Source organism: Mobula birostris, chromosome 4, assembly GCF_030028105.1.
Source record: "Mobula birostris isolate sMobBir1 chromosome 4, sMobBir1.hap1, whole genome shotgun sequence".
In the NCBI taxonomy this organism is placed as follows: Eukaryota; Metazoa; Chordata; class Chondrichthyes; order Myliobatiformes; family Myliobatidae; genus Mobula; species Mobula birostris.
In genome coordinates, this window is record NC_092373.1 from 208524865 (window position 1) to 208545145 (window position 20281).

A 20281-nucleotide genomic window follows, 5' to 3' on the forward strand; every position below is an offset into this window, starting at 1 on the left:
ATTTGATGGCTCTGGATTTGTACTCGCTGGAATTTAGAAGGATGAGAGGGGATCTCGTTGAATCCTTTGGAATGTTGAAAGGCCTAGACAGAGTAGATGTGGAAAGGATGTTTCCCATGGTGGGGCAGTCTGGGACAAAAATGCACAGCCTCAGGATAGAGGGGCATCCATTTAAAACAAAGGCATAGAGAAATTTCTTTAGCGAGATGGTGGTGAATTTGTGGAATTTATTACCACAGGAGAATGTGGAGGCCAGGTTGTTGGGTATATATAAGGCAGAGATTGATAGGTTACAGGGAAAAGGCCAAGGAGTGGGACTGAGGCTGGGAGAAAAAAAGGATCAGCCATGATTGAATGGTGGAGCAGACTTGATGGGCCAAATGGCCTAATTCTGCTCCTATGTTTTATGGTCTTATAACTAGGGAGCGGTGGGACCACTGAAGGATAAAAGAGGGAACATTAGCTTGCATGCGGAGAATGTGGGTGAGGTAATTAGTAGATACATTACCTCAATATTTACCTTGGAAAAGAAAGTGGAGATTATGAAATCAGTGCCAAGAGTATTAGTATGTTTGAGCGTTTCAAGGTGAAGGAGGAGACAGTGTTAGGTCTCTTAACAAAAATTAAGGTAGGCAAGTGCCATGGGCCTGATGGGATATACCCCAGGTTGTTGAGAACGGTAAGAGAAGATTTTGCTGAAGTGTTGATCAGTATCTTCGTGTCCTCTATAGCCACAGTTGAGGTGCTGGAGGACTGGCAAGTAGCTAATGTTGTTCATTGTTCAACAAGGAACCAGGATTAATCCAGGAAACTATAGAACGAGGAGTCTCACATCAGTGGTTAGGTAGTTACTGGAGAGAATTCTTCGAGATAAGATTTGAGTATTTGTGACGTGTGGCCAAGTGGTTAGGGCGTTGTACTAACGATCTGAAGGTTGTGGGTTCGAGCCTTGGCCGAGGCAGCGTGTGTGTCCTTGAGCAAGGCACTTAACCACACAATGCTCCAGTCTACCAGCTGAGAATGGGTACCAGCAAAAATGCTGGAAGTTAACCTCGCGATAGACTGGCGTCCTTTCCAGAGCGGGGGAGGGGGGGAGTCTCGTACTCTTAGCCACTTCACGCCACAGAAACCAGCATAAGCACCGGCTTGATGGGCCACAAGGCTCGTGACAGACTTTAATCTTAATTTGGAAAACCATGGCTTTATGGTCTTGGCCTTATTGTTTCATGGTCCACAAGGTCACCCCTCAGTCTCCTGCGCTCCAAGGAGGAAACCTGCCCAACCTCCTTCTTGGCATCATCCTCATAATATACAATGTACTCTTTACAACTTAATGATATCTTTTCTATAATAGGGTGACCAAAACTGAACACAATATTCCAAATGCAGTCTTATCGGTGTCCAGTACAACTGCATCATGACCTCCCAATATCTTTACTCAGTGCCCTGACTGATGAAGGCCAGTATGCCAAAAGCTTTCTTCACTACCTTGTCTACCTCTGAGTCCGTTTTTAGGGAACTCTGTACTTGTACCCGTCAGTGCCCGTTTTACAATAGTCACCAGACCTCTGCATTTACTGCTTCAGTCATACCCTGAACAGAGAATTCAGGGAGTTGGGTAGGAAGGTGAAAAGCAGGACCTCCAGGGTAGTAATCTCGAGATTGCTGCCTGTGCCACATGCTACCGAGTGCAAGAATAGCATAATCAGGCAGATTTATGTGTGGCTGACAGACTTGTGTAGCGACCAGGGTTTAGGGTTCCTGGATCATCGGGGCATCTACTGGGGGAGGTATGACCTGTACAAAAAGGACGGGTTACACCCAAAGGGGTCCAATATCCTAGCAGGCAGGTTTAATAGAGCTGTTAGGGAGAGTTTAAACTAATTTGGCAGGAGGATGGGAAGCGGAGTGATAGGGCTGAGGAAGGGGAAAACAGAAATAAATCAAATATAGCGTGCAACAGAGACGATAGAAAGGACAGGCAGGAGATGAGACGTAATAGGGCCCTGGGTACAGCTATGTAGGACACTGGTCAGACCCCACTTGGAGAACTGTGCTCAGTTCTGGTCACCTCACTACAGGAAGGATGTGGAAGCCATAGAAAGGGTGCAGAGGAGATTTACAAGGATGTTGCCTGGATTGGGGAGCATGCCTTATGAAAACAAGTTGAGTGAACTCGGCCATTTCTCCTTAGAGCGACGGAGGATGAGAGGTGACCTGATAGAGGTGTAAAAGATAATTAGAGGCATTGATCGTGTGGATAGTCAGAGGCTTTTTCCCAGGGCTGAAATGGTTGCCCAAGAGGACACAGGTTTAAGGTGCTGGGGAGCAGGTACAGAGGAGATGTCAGGGGTAAGTTTTTTACTTAGAGAGTGGTGAGTGCGTGGAATGGGCTGCTGGCAATGGTGGTGGATGCGGATGCGATAGGGTCTTTTAAGAGATTTTTGGATAGGTACATGGAGCTTAGAAAAATAGAGGCCTATAGGTAAGCCTAGTAATTTCTAACATAGGGACATGTTTGGCACAACTTTGTGGGCCGAAGGGCCTGTATTGTGCAGTAGGTTTTTTATGTTTCTATGTTATCTGGGTTGAACTCCATCTGCCACTTCTCAGCCCAGTTTTGCATCCTACCGATGTCCCACTGTAACCTCTGACAGCCCTCCAAACTATCCACAGCACCTCCAACCTTTGTGTCATCAGCAAATTTACTAACCCATCCCTCCACTTCTTCATCCAGGTCATTTGTAAAATTCATGAAGAGTAGGGGTCCCAGAACAGATCCCTGAGGCACACCACTGGTAACCAACCTCCATGCCGAATATGACCCGTCTACAACCACTCTTTGCCTTCTGTGGACCAGCCAGTTCTGGATCCACAAAGCAAAGTCCCCTTGAATCCCATGCCTCCTTACTTTCTCAATAAGCCTGGCATGGGGTACCTTATCAAATGCCTTGGTGAAATCCATATACACTACATCTACTGCTCTACCTTCATCAATGTGTTTAGACACATCCTCAAAAAATTCAGTCAGGCTCATAAGGCACGATCTGCCTTTGACAAAGCCATGCTGACTATTCCTAATCATATTATTCCTCTCTAAATGTTCATAAATCCTGCCTCTCAGGATCTTCTCCATCAACTTACCAACCACTGAAGTAAGACTCACTGGTCTATTATTTCTTGGGCTATACCTACTCCCTTTCTTGAATAAGGGAACAACATCCACAACACTCCAAACCTCCAGAACTTCTCTTGTTCCCATTTTTGATGCAAAGATCACTGCCAGGGGCTCAGCAATCTCCTCCCATCGACTCCCACAGTAGCCTGGGGTACATCTCATCCGGTCCCGGTGACTTATTCAACTTGATGCTTTTCAAAAGCTCCAGCACATCCTGTTTCTTCATGTCTCTATGCTCAAGCTTTTCAGTCTGCTGTAAATCATCCCTACAATCGCCAAAGTCCTTTTCTGTAGTGAATACTGAAGCAAAGTACTCATTAACTACCTCTGCTATCTCCTCCAGTTCCATACACACTTTTCCACTGTCACACTTGATTGGTCCTATTCTCTCACGTACCAGATCAAGTACAGCTTCGGCTCTTGTAGGCGTATCTACACACTGCTCTTCACATACTTGTAGAATGCCTTGGGGTTTTCCTTAATCCTGCTCGCCAAGGCCTTCTCATGGTCCCTTCGGGCTCTCCTCATTTCATTCTCAAGCTCCTTCCTGCTAGCCTTATAATATTCTGGATCTCTATCATTACCTACTTTTTTGAACCTTTCGTAAGCTTTTCTTTTCTTCTTGACAAGATTTTCAACAGCCTTTGTACACCATGGTTCCTGTACCCTACCATCCTTTCCCTGTCTCGTTGGGACATACTTCTGCACAACGCCACACAAGTATCCCCTGAACATTTGCCACATTTCTGCGGTACGTTTCCCTGAGAACATCTGTTCCCAATTTATGTTTCCAAGTTCCTGCCTGATAGCTTCGTATTTCCCCTTACTCCAATCAAACACTTTCCTAACTTGTCCATTCCTATCCCTCTCCAATGCTATGGTAAGGGAGATGAATTGCGATCACTATCTCCAAAATGCTCTCCCACTGAGAGGCCTGATACCTGACCAGGTTCATTTCCCAATACCAGATCAAGTACAGCCTCTCCTCTTGTAGGCTTATCTACATATTGTGTCTGAAAACCTTCCTGAACACATCTAACAAACTCCACCCCATCTAAACCCCTTGCTCTAGGGAGATGCCAATCAATATTGGGGAAATTAAAATCTCCCATCATGACCACCCTGTTATTATTGCTTTGAGAATAATTACAGGTACGAGAACGTGCAGGGAATAGAGATACGGATCATGTACAGGTTCTGGAGAGATACAGAGCATGTACGGGCACGAGAACGTACAGAGACTGGAGAGATACGGATCACGTGTGAGCATGTACAGAGACTGGAGAGATATGAATCACGTACGGGTATGAGAACGTTCAGGGAATAAGAGAGATATGGATTACGTTCGGGTACGAGAATGTGCAAGGAATGGAGATATCATGTACAGGCAGGAGAGATTTAGTTCAACTTGGCTTCATGTTTGGAAGTGACATTGTGGGTTATGGGGCTGTGCTGTATCACTTTATATTCTCTGTTCTCTTCAAGAATATTTATAGGACACAGATAAACTGAATGGTATCGCACAATTTTCCACTTACAACACAACAGCACTTTCAAAGCAGATGTCAGTGACGGTACGATTCACAATCACCATCTCCGTGTCGTAAATGTCACAACCAATCTGCATCAGGCCGAATACTGCATAATGATGAACATCTGTGAAGAAAAAGAACAAGATTTTGCAGAAGTGGCAACACTATTCAGTTCAGTGGACTGAGAGACCACCGTCTCCCCACCCCAAACTTTTCATGTCTTCTCTTGTCGGTAACATTTCCATCTCAACAACCTTCCTCATGCTCCACGTCCTCACTCTCTTCCCTTACCTTTTCTTCCCCATTCCTACCAGCTTCCCCGATCATTCGTTTCCCTCCACTCACTGTCTTCTCCGAACTTTTCATATTTCCCTTTCTGCACTTGTCCATGATTTCTTCACTTGCAGTCCCCAGTCTGTCCGAATCGGCAACATCTGCTCCACAATTTTCATCAGCACAGGTGCCCCACAAGGCTGCATTCTCAGCCCCTGCTCAACTCGCTTTATACTTACAAACGTGAGGCTAACCACAGCTCCAAAGCCATATTTAGTTTGCTGACGACATGATAAGACCATAAGATATCGCAGCAGAATCAAGCCATTTGCTTCATCATGGCTGATCCATTTTCCCTCTCGAAACCAACCTCTTGCCTTCCACCCGTGTCCTTTCATGCCCTGACTAATTAAAAATCTATCAACTTCTGCCCTGAACGTACCCTGTGGCAACGAATTCCACAGAGTAACCACTCTCTAGCTAAGGAAATATCTCTGTTCTAAAATTACTACCCTCAATTCTGAAGCTGTGTCTTCTGGTCTTAGACTCACCTGCTACAGGAAACATCCTCTTCACATCCACTCTATCAAGGCCTTTCAATATTCGATATGTTTCTGTTAGGTCACCCCTCATTCTTCTGAATTCCAGTGAATACAGGCCCAGATCCATCAAATGCTCTTCATATGACAAGCTGTTCAATACTGGAATCATTTACCTGAACCATCTTTAAACCCTCTCCAGTGTTAGCACATCTTTTCATCATTTAGGGGCCCACAACTACTCCAAGTGAGGCCTCACCAATGTTTTATAAAGCCTCAACATTACATCCTTGCTTTTATATTCTAGTCCTCTTGAAATGAATGCTAAAATCACATATGCCTTCCTCACCACCGACTCATCCTGCAAATTAACATTTAGGGAATCCTGCACAAGGACTCCTAAACCTCTGCACCTCAGATTCTTGAATTTTCACTCCATTCAGAAAACCATCTACACCATTACTTCTTCTACCAAAGTGCATGACCACACACTTCCCGATAATGTATTCCATCTGTCACTTCTTTGCCCATTCTCCTCATCTGTAGAAGTCCTTCTGCAGCCTCTCTGGAGACAGAGAACAGCACAGAAACTGGCCCTTTGGCCCATCTAGTCAATGCCAAAACCATTTAAATGGCCTACTTCCATTGACCAGCACTGGACCATGCCTTCCACATCTCTTCCACCTATGAACTTATCCAAACCTCTTAAGTTTTGAAATCGAGCTTGCATGCACCACTTCTGCTAGAAGCTCATTCCACACTCTCACATCCCTCTGAGTGAAGAAGATTCCCCGCACGTTCCCCTTAAACTTTTCACCTTTCACCCTTAATCAATGACCTCTGGTTGTAGTCCCACCCAATCTCAGTAGAAACAGCCTGCTTGCATTAACCCTATCTATGCCCCTCATAATTTTGTATACCTCCATCAAATCTCCTCTCAACCTTCTACTCTCTAAAGGATACAGTCCTAACGTTTTCAATCTTTCCATATAATTCAGGTCCTTCAGATCCAGCAACATCCTTGTAAATTTTCTCTGTGTTCTTTTAACTTTGTTTACATCTTTCCAGTGCGGCCAAGTGGTTAAGGCATTGGACTAGTGACCTGAAGGTCGTGAGTTTGAGCCCCAGCCGAGGCAACGTGTTGTGTCCTTGAGCAAGGCACATTGCTCTGCGATGACACTGGTGCCAAGCTGTATGGTTCCTAATGCCCTTCCCTTGGACAACATTGGTGTCGTGAGAGGGGAGACTTGCAGCATGGGCAACTGCTGTACAACCTTGCCCAGGCCTGCACCCTGGAGAGTGAAAACTTTTCAGGCACAGATCTATGGTCTTCCAAGACTAACGGATGCCTTTTTCAACATCTTTCCTGTACGTAGGTCACCAAATTTGCACACAATACCCCAAAACTAGGCCTAACCAACATCTCATACAATTTCACCATAACATTCCGGACATCCTTGTATCCATGGCAGGATACTTGGTAGTGTGGAGGAGCAGAGGGATCTGGGGGTATATGTCCACAGATCCCTGAAGGTTGCCTCACAGGTGGATAGGGTAGTTAAGAAAGCTTATGGGGTGTTAGCTTCCATAAATTGAGGGATAGAGTTTAAGAGTCGCGATGTAATGATGCAGCTCTATAAGAGTCTGGTTAGGCCACACTTGGAGTACTGTGTCCAGTTCTGGTCGCCTCACTATAGGAAGGATGTGGAAGCATTGGAAAGGGTACAGAGGAGATTTACCAGGATGCTGCCTGGTTTAGAGAGTATGGATTATGATCAGAGATTAAGGGAGCTAGGGCTTTACTCTTTGGAGAGAAGGAGGATGAGAGGAGACATGATAGAGGTGTACAAGATAATAAGAGGAATAGATAGAGTGGACAGCTAGCGCCTCTTCCCCAGGGCACCACTGCTCAATACAAGAGGACATGGCTTTAAGGTAAGGGGTGAGAAGTTCAAGGGGGATATTAGAGGAAGGTTTTTTACTCAGAGAGTGGTTGGTGCGTGGAATGCACTGCCTGAGTCAGTGGTGGAGGCAGATACACTAGTGAAATTTAAGAGACTACTAGACAGGTATATGGAGGAATTTAAGGTAGCGGGCTATATGGGAGGCAGGGTTTGAGGGTTGGCACAACATTGTGGGCCAAAGGGCCTGTACTGTGCTGTACTATTCTATGTTCATTCCATCTCTTGTGCTCAATACATTGATTTATGAAGGCCAACGTGCTGAAAGCTTTCCTTATGACCCTCTCTACCTGTGACGCCACTTTCAATAAATTAGGGACCTGTATTCCCAGATACCTTTGTTCTATCACACTTCTCAGTGCCCTACCATTCATTTTGTAAGATCTACACTGGTTGATCCCTAACCCTAACCTCCAATGAGATCCCACCACTAAGCACATCTTTCCCTCCCGCGCCCCCCCCCGCTTTCCGCAGGATTTGCTCCCTACATGACACCCTTGTCCGTTCGTCCCCCACATCCTCTCCCACCGATCTCCCTCCCGGCACCTATCCGTGTAAGCAGAACAAGTGCTACACATGCCCTTACACTTCCTCCCTTACCACCATTCAGGGCCCCAAACAGTCCTTCCAGGTGAGGCGACACTTCACCTGTGAGTCGGCTGGGGTGATATGCTGTGTCCGGTGCTCCCGATGTGGCCTTCTATATATTGGCAAGACCCGACGCAGACTGGGAGATCATTTCGCTGAACACCTACGCTCTGTCCACCAGAGAAAGCAGGATCTCCCAGTGGCCACACATTTTAATTCCACGTCCCATTCCCATTCTGATTATGTCTATCCACAGCCACACTCAAATTGGAGGAACAACACCTTATATTTCGTCTGGGTAGCCTCCAATCTGATGGCATGAACATTGACTTCTCTAACTTCTGTTAATGCCCCACCTCCCGTTCGTACCCCATCTCTTATTTATTTAGTATTTTTTTTCCCTCTGTCCCTCTCACTATAACTCCTTGCCCATCCTCTGGGCTTCCCCCCACCCTTTCTTTCTCCCGTCCCATGATTCTCTCCCTTCTCCAGCCTTGTATCCCTTTTGCCAATCACCTGTCCAGCTCTTAGCTCCATCCCTCCCCCTCCTGTCTTCTCCTATCATTTTGGATCTCCCCCTCCCCCTCCCACTTTCAAATCTCTTACCATCTCTTCTTTCAGTTAGTCCTGACAAAGGGTCTCGGCCTGAAACGTCGACTGTACCTCTTCCTAGAGATGCTGCCTGGCCTGCTGCATTTTTTGTGTGTGTGACACCTCACAGTTGTCTGCATTAAATTCCATCTGCCATTTTTCAGCACATTTTTCCAGAGGATACAGATCCCTCTGCAAGCCATGATAGTCTTCCTCGCTGTCCACTACACCCCCAAACTTAGTGTCATCCACAAATTTGCTGATCCAATTGACCAAAATATCATCCAGATCATTGATATAGATGACAAACAACAAAGGACCCAGCACCAATTCCTGCAGCAGTCCACTAGTCACAGACCTCCAGTCAAACAGGCAACCATCTACCACTCTCCAGCTACTGTACTCCCTCAAAGCCAACGTCCAATCCGATTTACCATCTCATCTTGAACATCGAGTGACTGAACTTTCTTGACCAATCTCCTATGGGGGACTTAATCTACTCCTCCACACATCTTCTGTAAACTTTGGCACAATGCCATTAATTCCAACATCGAAATCACTGACATATAATGTAAAAAGAAGCGGTCCACACACTGTGGAATACCGTTAGTCACTGGCAGCCAACCAGAAAAGGCTCCCTTTATTCCTCCTGCCAATCAGCCAATCCCTGATCCATGCTAGTATCTTTCCCATAATATCAAGGGCTCTTACCTTGTTAAGCAGCCTCATGTCTGGCAGCTTGTCAAAGACCTTCTGAAAATCCAAATAAACAGAATCCGCCAATTTTCCTATGACTACCTTACTTGTTATTTCTGCAAAGAATTCCAAGAGATTTACCAGAGATTTTCCCTTGAAGAAACCATGCTGACTAAGGCCTATGTTATGTATCCCTAAGTACCCCAAAATCAAATCCATAACAATCAACTCCAACATTTTCCCAACCACTGAGGTCAGACTAACTGGCCCATAATTTCCTTTCTTCTGCCTCTCTTCCTTCTTGAAAAATGGAGTGACATTTGCAATTTTCCATTCACTGTCATCAGCTGAATCAAAGGTGATGAATCAGCATTTAGGAAGCAGATTAAAAGTCTGGCTGAGTGATGCCACAACGACCTCTCACTCAATGTCAGCAAGACCACGGAGCTGAGTATTGACTTCAAGAGGGGGAAACCAGAGGTCAATGAGCAAGTCCTCATCAGCGCATCTGAGGTGGAGAGAATCAGCAACTTTAAATTCTCAATGTTATTATTTCATGAGGATCTGTTCTGAGCCCAGCACGTCAGTGTAGTTCCAAACAAAGCACAGCAACCCCTCTACTTCCTTAGAAGTTTGTGAAGTTTCGGCATGACATCAAAAACTTCGACAAACTGTTACAGACATATGGTGGAGAGAGTATAATACCCGGCTGCATCATGGCCTGGTATGGAAATAGCATTACCCTTGACCAGAAAAGCCTACAAAAAGTAGTGGATACCATCCAATCCATAACAGGGAAAGGCCACCCCACCATTGTGCGCATCTACACGGAGAGTTGTTGCAGGAAAGCAGCACCCCTATCATCAGGGTCCCCCACCATCCAGGGCATTATCTCTTCTTACTGCTGCTGCCAGGACCCTCACCGCCAGGTTCAGGAACAGTTATTACCCGTCAACCATCAGGCTCTCGGGGATAACTTCACTCCTTCCCATAACCTATAGAGTTACTTTCAAGGACTCATCCCATGCTCTTGATAGTTATTGCTTATTTATTGGTGTGTTTTTTTTTCATTTCTATTTGCAGAGTTTGCTGTCTTTTGCACATTGGCTGTCCATCCTGTTGGGTGCAGTCTTCGATGATTCAATGATGTTTCTTGGATTTACTGAGCATGCTGACAAGAAAATGATTCTCAGGGTTGTATATGGTGACATACTGTATAAGTAGTTTGATAATAAATTTACTTTGAACCTTGCTTCCATCCTGTTCTCCTTCTCAAACTCTCCCAGACATCACCACCTGCATTCATTTGGAAACACACTGTAGATCTTACCTCCTTTATTTCTGAAGTAATCAGTGTCTTTCCACATCAAAGGAATTCGAAGATCTGTTAATAAAAACAAAAGATTGTAATCCCACGAAGCGGCTCCTGCATTCCATTCTGTGATACAGCATGGTAGCAGACTCTTTTGGTGCAACAAACCTGCACTGTGCATTGGTGTCTTGCAAATATACTCCTGCATTCAGTTGTATTCCCACTCACTCCCCAACTCTTCTCATCCTTTCAGTGTTCAAAATATTCTCAACCCTCTTACCAACTTCCTCAGCACCAGGTCTGTCAAACTCTGCCCAGAATGGACACAGCTACAGCCAATTATTTCAAACATCCTAATTCCAAGAAGACACAGAAAGCACAGGTGCTAGATGCTTTCAACAGTGCCTGGGTGCAAGCTTGTCAGAATATTTGCTTATGTACCAAATTTCCTTCAGCTTCGAAGGAAGTGGAGGTGTGGCTGCTCTTTCATTGTGATTGCATCTATTTGACAAGCTAGGATGGGTCACCTGAAATGTTAACACCCTGGAACTGAAAATGCTAACTTTCTCCACCGACCCACCAATGAGGAATGGTATGTGGCCTCCTTGACTTCTCCCACAGATGCCGCTCGATCCTCTGGATTCCTCCAGCACCAGGGTTTTTGCACCTTAGTTCAATCACTGAACCAAAATCTACTAAACAGTTGTTTATGTGCTCAGACAGCTCTCCTCAGGTGGAGGGTTCCAAAAGGTCCCCACCCTCTTGTTTCTCCATCCTCCTGATACTGATAGTCTGGAACCTGGGAGTCACTTTACTCATGATGAAGACCGAGGAGATAACTTTTCAACGTCTACCTCACGATCCTCTTGGAAATTTACAACGCTCATGATCCCCAGCTCTAGGACAGACAAGCCACTGTCACCCAGTTTCGCCTCAAATATCAATCTACCCATCGCAAGATTCAATATAGTAAATATACTGCATACAGCTCCAATCTTCTCGTTCAACATCCTCTCACGCCTAACAACTATTTCTCTGCCTGCAGTCCTATACATAGTGACACACAGTACAAAACCAGCATGTTCAGCATCTGCTCTCACTGACAATAAGCATTAGAATATTTATACTAATCCCATTTACTCCTTATATTTAATCAATTTTCTGCAGTTTCCACATATACCCTCCCCACAACACCCCAGTCTCTCCTGCTGTCCACGCTTGGAATTGTTAACTTACCTCAGTCAATTCACCCACCAACCCACATATCTTGGGCACTTGAAAGGGAAACAGCCACCTAGCAAAAATCACTTGGTCGGAGGAAGAATGTTCAAGACCAAAAGACATAGAACATTCAGCCCATCAAGTCTGTTCTGCCATTCCATCATGGCTGACTTGTCATCCCTTGCAACCCCATTTGACAAACTTCTTCCCATCGCCTTTGACACCCCGACTAATCAAGAACTCATCAATCACCACGGTCACCTGTGGAAATGAATGCCACAGGTTCAGCACCCTCTGGCTAAAGAAATTCCTCCTCATCTCTGTCCTCAATGGATGCCATTCGATGCTGAGGCCCCAGACTCACCCTCTGCAGAAAACATCCTCTCCATATCCACTCTATCTCGGCCTTTCAATATTCAACACAAACAGCAGCTGGTAGCGGGAGTGAGGAAAGAGTCAAAGTGAAGCAGCATTGCAAAAGGCCTTTTGGCCCAACCTTTCCATACTAACCAAGCTGTCTACTTCAACTGGTTGCATTTTCCCATGCTTTATCCATATCCCCCGAACCTTTTCTATCTATGTTACATCTAAATGTCTTATAAACGTTATAATTCTTTGTGCCTCAATCATTTCCTCTGGCCTCTCATTCCATATTCTCACCACCCACTTTCCTCTCAATTATAATTCAGGCCCTTTAGTTTAAGATCACCTGCCCTGGGATTAAGACCGTGAGACAATAAGACACAGGAGTAGAATTAGGCCTTTTGGCCCATCGAGTGTGCTCCACCATTCAATCATTTTTGTTTCCCTCCTCAGTCCCACTCCCCGGCCTTCTCCCCGTAACCTCTGATGCTGTGTCCGGTCCAGAACCTATCAAGCTCTGCCTTAAATACAACCACCCCCCCCCCACCATCCTTCCAAATTCCAGCAAGTACAGATAGCCCTTAGGAGTCGACCTTATGAACCTCCTCTGAACCCTCTCCAATGCCAGCACATCTTTTCTTAGATGAGGAGCCCAAAACTGTTCACAACACCCAAGGCGAGGCCTCACCAGTGCTTTATAAAGCCTCAGCATCACATCCCTGCTCTTGTATTCTAGACCTCTTGAAATGAATGCTAACATGGCATTTTCCTTCCTCGCCACCGAATCTACCTGCAAGTTAACCTTTAGAGTTAACCTTTAGGACTCAAAAGTCCCTTTGCATCTCAGATTTTTGGATTTTCTCCCCATTTAGAAAATAGTCTGAACATTTATTTCTACTACCAAAGTGCATAACCATGCATTTTCCAACATTGTATTTCATTTGCCACTCTCTTTTCCATTTTCCTAATCTGTCTAAGTCCTTCTGCAGCCTACCTGTTTCCTCAGCACTACCTGCCCCTCCACCAATCTCCGTAACATCTGCAAACTTGGGAACAAAGCCATGTAATTCCATCACCTAAACCACTGATATAACACATAGAAAGAAGCTGCCCCACACCAATCACTGGTCACTGGCAGACAACCAGACAAAGGATTCTTTATTCCCACTCGCTGCCTCCGGCCGATCAGCCAATGCTCTAACCATGCCAGTAACATTCCAGTAACCAACGAGAGGGCACAATATGAACTTGCAGGTAAAGTTGGTGGTGAGGAAAGCAAAATGCCATGCTAGCATTCATTTCAAGAGGTCTAGAATACAAGAGCAGGGATGTGATGCTGAGGCTTTATAAGGCACTGGTGAGGTCTCACCTCGAGTATTGTGAACAGTTTGGGGCTCCTCATCTTAGAAAAGATGTGCTGGCATTGGAGAGGGTCCAGAGGAGGTTCACAAGGATGATTCCAGGAATGCAAGAGTTATCAAACTAGGAACATTTGATAGCTCTAGGTCGGTGCTCACTGGAATTCAGGAGGATGGGGGGAGGGGGGGATCTTATTGAAACCTTTTGAATGTTGAAAGGCCCAGTCAGAGTAGATGTGGAAAGGATGTTTCCCATGGTGGAGGAGTCTAGAACAAGAGGGCACAATATGAACTCTGGACTGTTTATGCAGAGACACAGTACCAATGTCCAGCATCTAGAAACTGAAAGGACAGCTTCAATGATAATAACTGAACAGCTTCAGTACCACAATGGCAGAGAACTTGTCAGGTTCCCAGGAATCCCTCTGCTGCCTCTCTTTACCAGCATTCCACCAGCACCACCCTCTCAGAGTCACACCGAAAATCACAAACACAAGAAAATCCGCAGAAGCTGGAAATCGAAAGCAACACACATAAAATGCTGGAGGAATTCAGCAGGCCAGGCAGCATCTGTGGAAAAGAAAACAGCTCAGCCAACACCCTTCATCAAAAATGGAAGGGTCTCAGCCAAAAAAGCAAACTATTTCCCTCCATGGTAACTGCCTGACATGCAGAGTTCCTCCAGCCTTTTGTGTGTGTTCCTCAGAATTTCTAGAATCACTTGTGTTTACGAGCAGAGCAAACTTTAACCATTTTGCTCCTTTGTTCCTACCTGATATACTGACTGTCCCCTTGCAGGGCAAACGATCTTCAAGGAGCCCAGCGTCCGAGGATCTGCTGAGAAAACAGTCATCAGTGTAGCAATACACAAAACCACTATCTAATTAATTGATACACCTTGTAGAAACTAATCTTGAGATGTAGTGAGAGATGACAAGTCTCATCAAAAACACATGGTGCATTATCAGTTATCTGTTGAACTGTTGTATTGGTGTTACCAGAAGCATAATGTCACCAAAATCAGGAGACATGGACCAAGACAAGAAAATCTGCAGTTGCTGGAAATCTAAAACAACACACACAAAATGCTGAAGGAACTCAGCAAGCCAGGCAGCATCCATGGAAAAGACTACACAGACAATGTCTCGGGCCAAGACCCTTCATCAGGACTGAAGAAAAACAGATGAGTGAGGGGAGGAAAAAGCACAAGGTGGTAAGTGATAGGTGAAACTGGGAGGGGCAGGGGTGAAGTAAAGAGCTGGGAGTTGATTGGTGAAAGAGGTAAAAGGCTGGAGGAGACTGAATCTTATAGGAGGGGGTAGAAAACTATGGAAGGAAGGGAAGGAACAGCAGAGGGAGATGATAGGCAGGGAAGGGGACAAGGTGAGAGAGGGAAACAGGAATAGGGAATGGTGAAGGGGAGGGGTAGGGGGGCAATTACCAGGTTCGAGGAATCAATATTCATGCCATCGGGTTAGAGGCTACCCAGATGAAATACAAGGTGTTGCTCCTCCACCCTGAGTGTGGCCTCATCGCAGCAGTAGAGGAGACCATGGACTGACGTGTCGGAATGGGAATGGGAAGTAGGATTGAAGATGATACTGAGAGATCCCACTTTTTGAAGCGATCACCAAATCCATGTCGTGTCTCATTAATATACAGGAGGCCACGTTTGGAGCACCAGATGCAGTAGATGACCCCAACAGACCTGTAGGTAAAATGTCGCCTCAGCTGGAAGGACTGTTTCAGGCTCTGAATGGAAGTACGGGAGGAGCCGTAGGGCAGGTGTTGCACTTGCTCCACTTGCAAGGATGAGCACCAGGAGGGAGAACAATGGAGTCGCATAGGGAGAAATCCCTACAAAAAGTGGAAAGTCAGGGGGAGGGAAGGATGGTGCTTGGCAGTGGGATCCCAAACGGAAAATTATGTGCTGGTCGTGGAGGCTATTAGAGTGGTAGATGAAGTCAAGAGGAACCCTATCCCTAGTTGTCCAGAAGGTGGAGAGCTTTAAGGACCTCCTGATCCATCAGTCACCCATTTTAATTCTACTTCCCATTCCACCGTGACAGGCCATGGACTCTTCCACTGCCACGATGAGGCCACACTCAGGTTGGAGGAGCAACACCTTATACTCTCTCTGGATAGCTCCAACTTGATGGCGTGAACATCGATTCCTTGCACTTCCGGTAATGCCCCCCTTCACCATTCCCCTTTCCCTTTCTCACCTTATCTTCTTACCTTCCCCTTCCCTTCCTGCCAAGGTCTTCCGTCCTCTCCTATCAGGTTCCCCCTTCTCCAGTCCTGTATCTCTTTCACCAATCAACTTCCCAGCTCCATACTTCACCACCTCCTCCTCTCCCAGTTTCACCTATCACCTACCATCTTGTGCTTCTTCCTGCCCTCCCCCCACCTTCTTACATAGACCAGCATCCTATGCTTATCCATCCAATATCAACCATCATTCCCCTCCACTGATGCTGCCTGACCTGCTGAGTTCCTCCAGTATATTGTGTGTGGGTAGGCCGCACTCCATGGGTCGAGGTCAACCATGGACGTTACATGCTAGTTGTCTACATTGTTGGTGCAGCTTCGTAGTGTCGAACAAGACCAATGTGACAGTGGCAGTCTTTGTGGCAAAGCTCGGGGGAAAGGAGGCCCCAGTTCTGCTGGACATGCAGCATTCCTGTCTATGGAACACAGACACAATGCTGGAGGAACTCAGCAGGCCAGGCAACATCTATGGAAAAAAGTACAGTCGATGTTTTAGGCCGAAACCCTTCAGCAGGACTGGAGAAAAAAAGGCTGAGCAGTAGATTTTAAACCTGGAAGTGGGGAGGGGAGAGAGAACCACCAGGTGATAGGTGAAACCTGGAAGTGGGGGGCGGGGGAATGAAGTGAAGAGCTGGTAAGTTGATTGGTGAAAGAGACAGAAGGCCAAGGAAGACAAAAACAGGAGAGAGGAGCACCAGAAGGAGGCAATGGGCAGGCAAGAAGATAAGGTGAGAGAGGAAAAATGGGATGGGAAATGGAGAGGGCATCACCAAAAGTTTGAGAAATCGATGCTCATGCCATCAAGTTGGAAGCTACCCAAATGGCGGTGTTCGTCCAACCTAAGTGTGGCCCTGGCCTCATCACAACAGTGGAGGAGGCTATGGATGGACATACTGAAATGGGAACAGGAAGTGAAATTCAAATGGGGGGCCACTGGGAGATCCCACTTGTTCTGGTGGATGGAGCATGGATGCTCTGCGAAGCAGTCTTCCAATCTACATTGGGTCTCACCGATATACAAGAGGCCACACCGGGAGCACAGAACACAGTATATGACCCCAAAAGACTCACAGGTGAAACATCGCCTCACCTGGAAACACTGTTTGGGGCCCTGAATAGTAGTGAGGGAGGAGGTACAGGGGCAGGTGTCGCACTTGTTCTGCTTGCAAGGATAAGTGCCAGGAGGGAGATCAGTGGGGAGGGACGAATGGACAAGAGAGTCGCACAGGGAGCGATCCCTGTGGAAAGCAGAAAGTGGGGGGGGGGGCGCGGGAGGACAGTAAGATGTTCTTGGTGGTGCGATCCAGTTGGAGGTGGGGAAGTTTTGGAGAATTTTATGTGCTGGACACGGAGGCTCATGGGGTGGTCGGTGAGGACAAGAGAAACCCTATTATTGGTAGGATGCGGGCGGGTGGATGAGGTAACAGCAAACGTGCTTGAAATAGAAGATATATGGTTGAGGACAGTGTTGATGGTAAAGGAAGGGAAGACCCTTTCTTTAAAAAAGGAGGACATCTCCTTTGTTCTAGAATAAAAAGCCTCATCCTGAGAGAAGATGTGGTGGAGAAGGAGGAATTGAGAAATGGGGATGGAGTTTTTACAAGTAGCAGGGTGGGAGGAGGTACAGTCCCGGTAGCTGTGAGAGTCCATGGGTTTGTAATAGACATCAGTGGATAAGCTGTCTCCAGAGATAGAGACTGTGAGATCGAGAAAGGGAAGGGAGGTGTCAGAAATGGACCAGGCGAATTTGAGGGCAGGGTGGAAGTTGGAGGCAAAGTGGATGAAGTCAATGAAGGAAGCAGCACCAATGCAGTCATCAATGTAGCATAGGGGAAGTGCAGGACGGTCACCAGTGTAGGCGCGGAACATGGACTCTTCCACGTAGCTGACAAACAGGCAGGAATAGCTGGGATCCCAGCGAGTGCTCATGGCTACCCCTTTTGTTTGAAAGAAGTGGGAGAAGCCAAAGGAGAAATTATTGTGAGTGAGGAGTTCCACTAGTTGGAGGAGAGTTGTGGTGGAGGGGAACTGGTAGGGTCTGGTGTCCAGAAAGAAACAAAGTGCTTTGAGGCCTTCTTGGTGGGGGATGGAGGTGTGTAGGGACTGGACATCCATAGTAAAAGTAAGATGATGGGGACCAGGGAACTTGAAATCATTGAAATGATCAGAGCGTGTGAAGTGTTACCAATGTAGGTAAGAAGGGACAGAGCTACTGGGAGGGGTGGGGGAGGATAAGTCAGAGTCGAGGTATGCCGATATGAGTTCAGTGGGCAGGAACAAGCTGAAACAATGGGTCTACCTGGACAAGCAGTTTTGTGGACCTTGGGTAGGAGGCAGAAATGGGAGGTGCGGGGTGCGGGAGCCATGAGGATGGTGGTGTTGGATGGGAGATCCCCAGAGTCAATAAGATTGGTGATGGCGTGGGAGACAATGGCCTGGTGTTCCTTAGTGGTGTCCTGTTCGAGATACAAGTAAGAGGAGGTGGCTGTGAGTTGGCGCTGGGCCTCAGCAAGGCAGAGGTCAGCACGCCAGACCACTAAAGCCCCTTCCTTATCCGTGGGTTTAATGGTGACGTTAGGATTGGTAAGGAGGGAGCGAAGAGCCGAGCGTTCTGAAGGAGTGAGGTTGGGATAGAACAGAGTAGTGTTAAAGTCAAGATGGTTAATGTCCCGTCAGCAGTTGGCAACGAAGACACAGCAGGCAGAAGACCAGGGAAGGATGTGAAGATCGCAGAAGGGATCATCAAGGTGGAGAGTCCTTGCCAAAGAAATAGGCTCGGAGACGGAAGTGGTCAATGCCGCGGCGGGTGCGCAACTCACTGAGGTGTGGGCGCAGGGGACAAAGGAGAGACCCTTACTGAGGACACAACGTTCTGCCTCAGAGAGGGGAAGGTCGGAGGGGATGGTTGACAAAGGTGAGGCCCTTACTGAGGACAGAACATTAGAGAGCCCTGTTGGCAGCTGATGGAGTAACATCATTTCAGATTGCTCCTACTCTGTTTACTTAATTGTCTCCTACCAGTCTTTTTTTTTTGAAACCTTATTATAATACCTTAATACTGCTTTACTATGGCTGGGCATGTGGCCAAGTGATTAAGTCATTGGACTAGCGACCTGAAGGTCGTGAGTTCGAGCCCCAGCCGAGGGAACGTGTTGTGTCCTTGAGCAAGGCAATTAATCACACATTGCTCTGCAACAACACTGGTGCCAAGCTGTATGGGTCCTAATGCCCTTCCCTTGGACAACATTGGTGTCGTGGAGAGGGGAGACTTGCAGCATGGGCAACTGCTGGTCTTCCATACAACCTTGCCCAGGCCTGCGCACCCTGGAGAGTGAAGACTTTCCAGGCGCAGATCCATGGTCTCGCAAGGATAACGGATGCCTTTATTTATGGCTGGGAAAAGAACAAAAGCTTCTGCTAAAGAAAGAGAAACAGAAGATGAATCCCCAGTCACTTTGGATTCAGTCAGTGACTTCCTTAAACGGCAAAAATCTGAATTTTCTGAGGAGATTCAATGACTTAACGGCAAATTGGATACAATTCAACAAACTTTATCTGAGCATGAAAACCGAATTCAGGAAAATACTGCAAAACTGGTGCCACTTGAAGAGGACGTTGACGATACAATTAAGCTCTGCAAAGATGATGAAAAGGATAATCAGTCTTGAAAATAGAAACAGGAGAAATAACTTACGAATTCTGGGTCTTGAAGAATCAATTGAAGGCGCTGACCCTACGAAGTTTTTTGCAAACTTTCTGAAACAGTTATTCCCTGTTCTATTCACTTCTGAGCCGAAGCTCGATCGAGCATATCGCTCACCGACATCGAAGCCATTGCTGGCGGCGGCGAGACCCAGATCGACCATTCTAAGCTTTCATGAATTTCGTATTAAGGACCTTTTAATTCGCCATACCCGTCGACAAGGAATGATCGATTTCCAAAGTTCCAAGGTTAGATTTGTGGAAGACTATTCGCCTGAAGTTATGGCTGATCGCATGAAGTATAAAGAAGTCATGTTGGAATTTTATAATAAAGGATATAAACCATCCCTTCTGTTTCCCACCCGTCTGAGTATTGTTTTGAAGAACGGATTGCGAAAAAGAATAAAGTCAGTTGAAGAAGCAAAAGAGCTTCTGAAGGATGATGTCTAAAACTGTTATATTTCTTATTTGATCAGTTTTTTCTTCTGTTAATTTGAATTTGAAATAAAGTTTCATTAAGCTTATGTTTTGGCTGTTCTTATATTGTCTTTTGTTATTTTTTTGCTGATACTTTTTTTACTATATCCCTTTTTGAGGCTTTATTTTAATATAGCTTTCTTTGAATTTGTTTAAACTGATCCTTTCATATTTTCAAATATGGAGTTATTTGTCTTGGTAGGGACATAATGCCCTTGT

At 46.1% G+C, this 20281-nt stretch overlaps 1 protein-coding gene across 4 annotated transcripts in view; it reads right to left on the reverse strand.

The window, feature by feature from the left end:
• Positions 1-20281, reverse strand: part of rtkna (rhotekin a) — a 152277-nt gene that overhangs the window by 100021 nt on the left and 31975 nt on the right. For 2 of the 4 annotated variants that reach the window (XM_072256862.1, XM_072256864.1), the window contains exons 3-5: positions 14385-14446; positions 10689-10742; positions 4717-4834 (exon numbers count right to left, since the gene is read on the reverse strand). In XM_072256862.1, coding sequence (XP_072112963.1) covers positions 4717-4834; positions 10689-10742; positions 14385-14446 — 234 coding nt within the window. Of the gene's footprint in view, positions 1-4716; positions 4835-10688; positions 10743-14384; positions 14450-20281 lie in introns of all 4 variants that reach the window. The other 2 variants (XM_072256861.1, XM_072256863.1) reach the window with 1 other exon arrangement.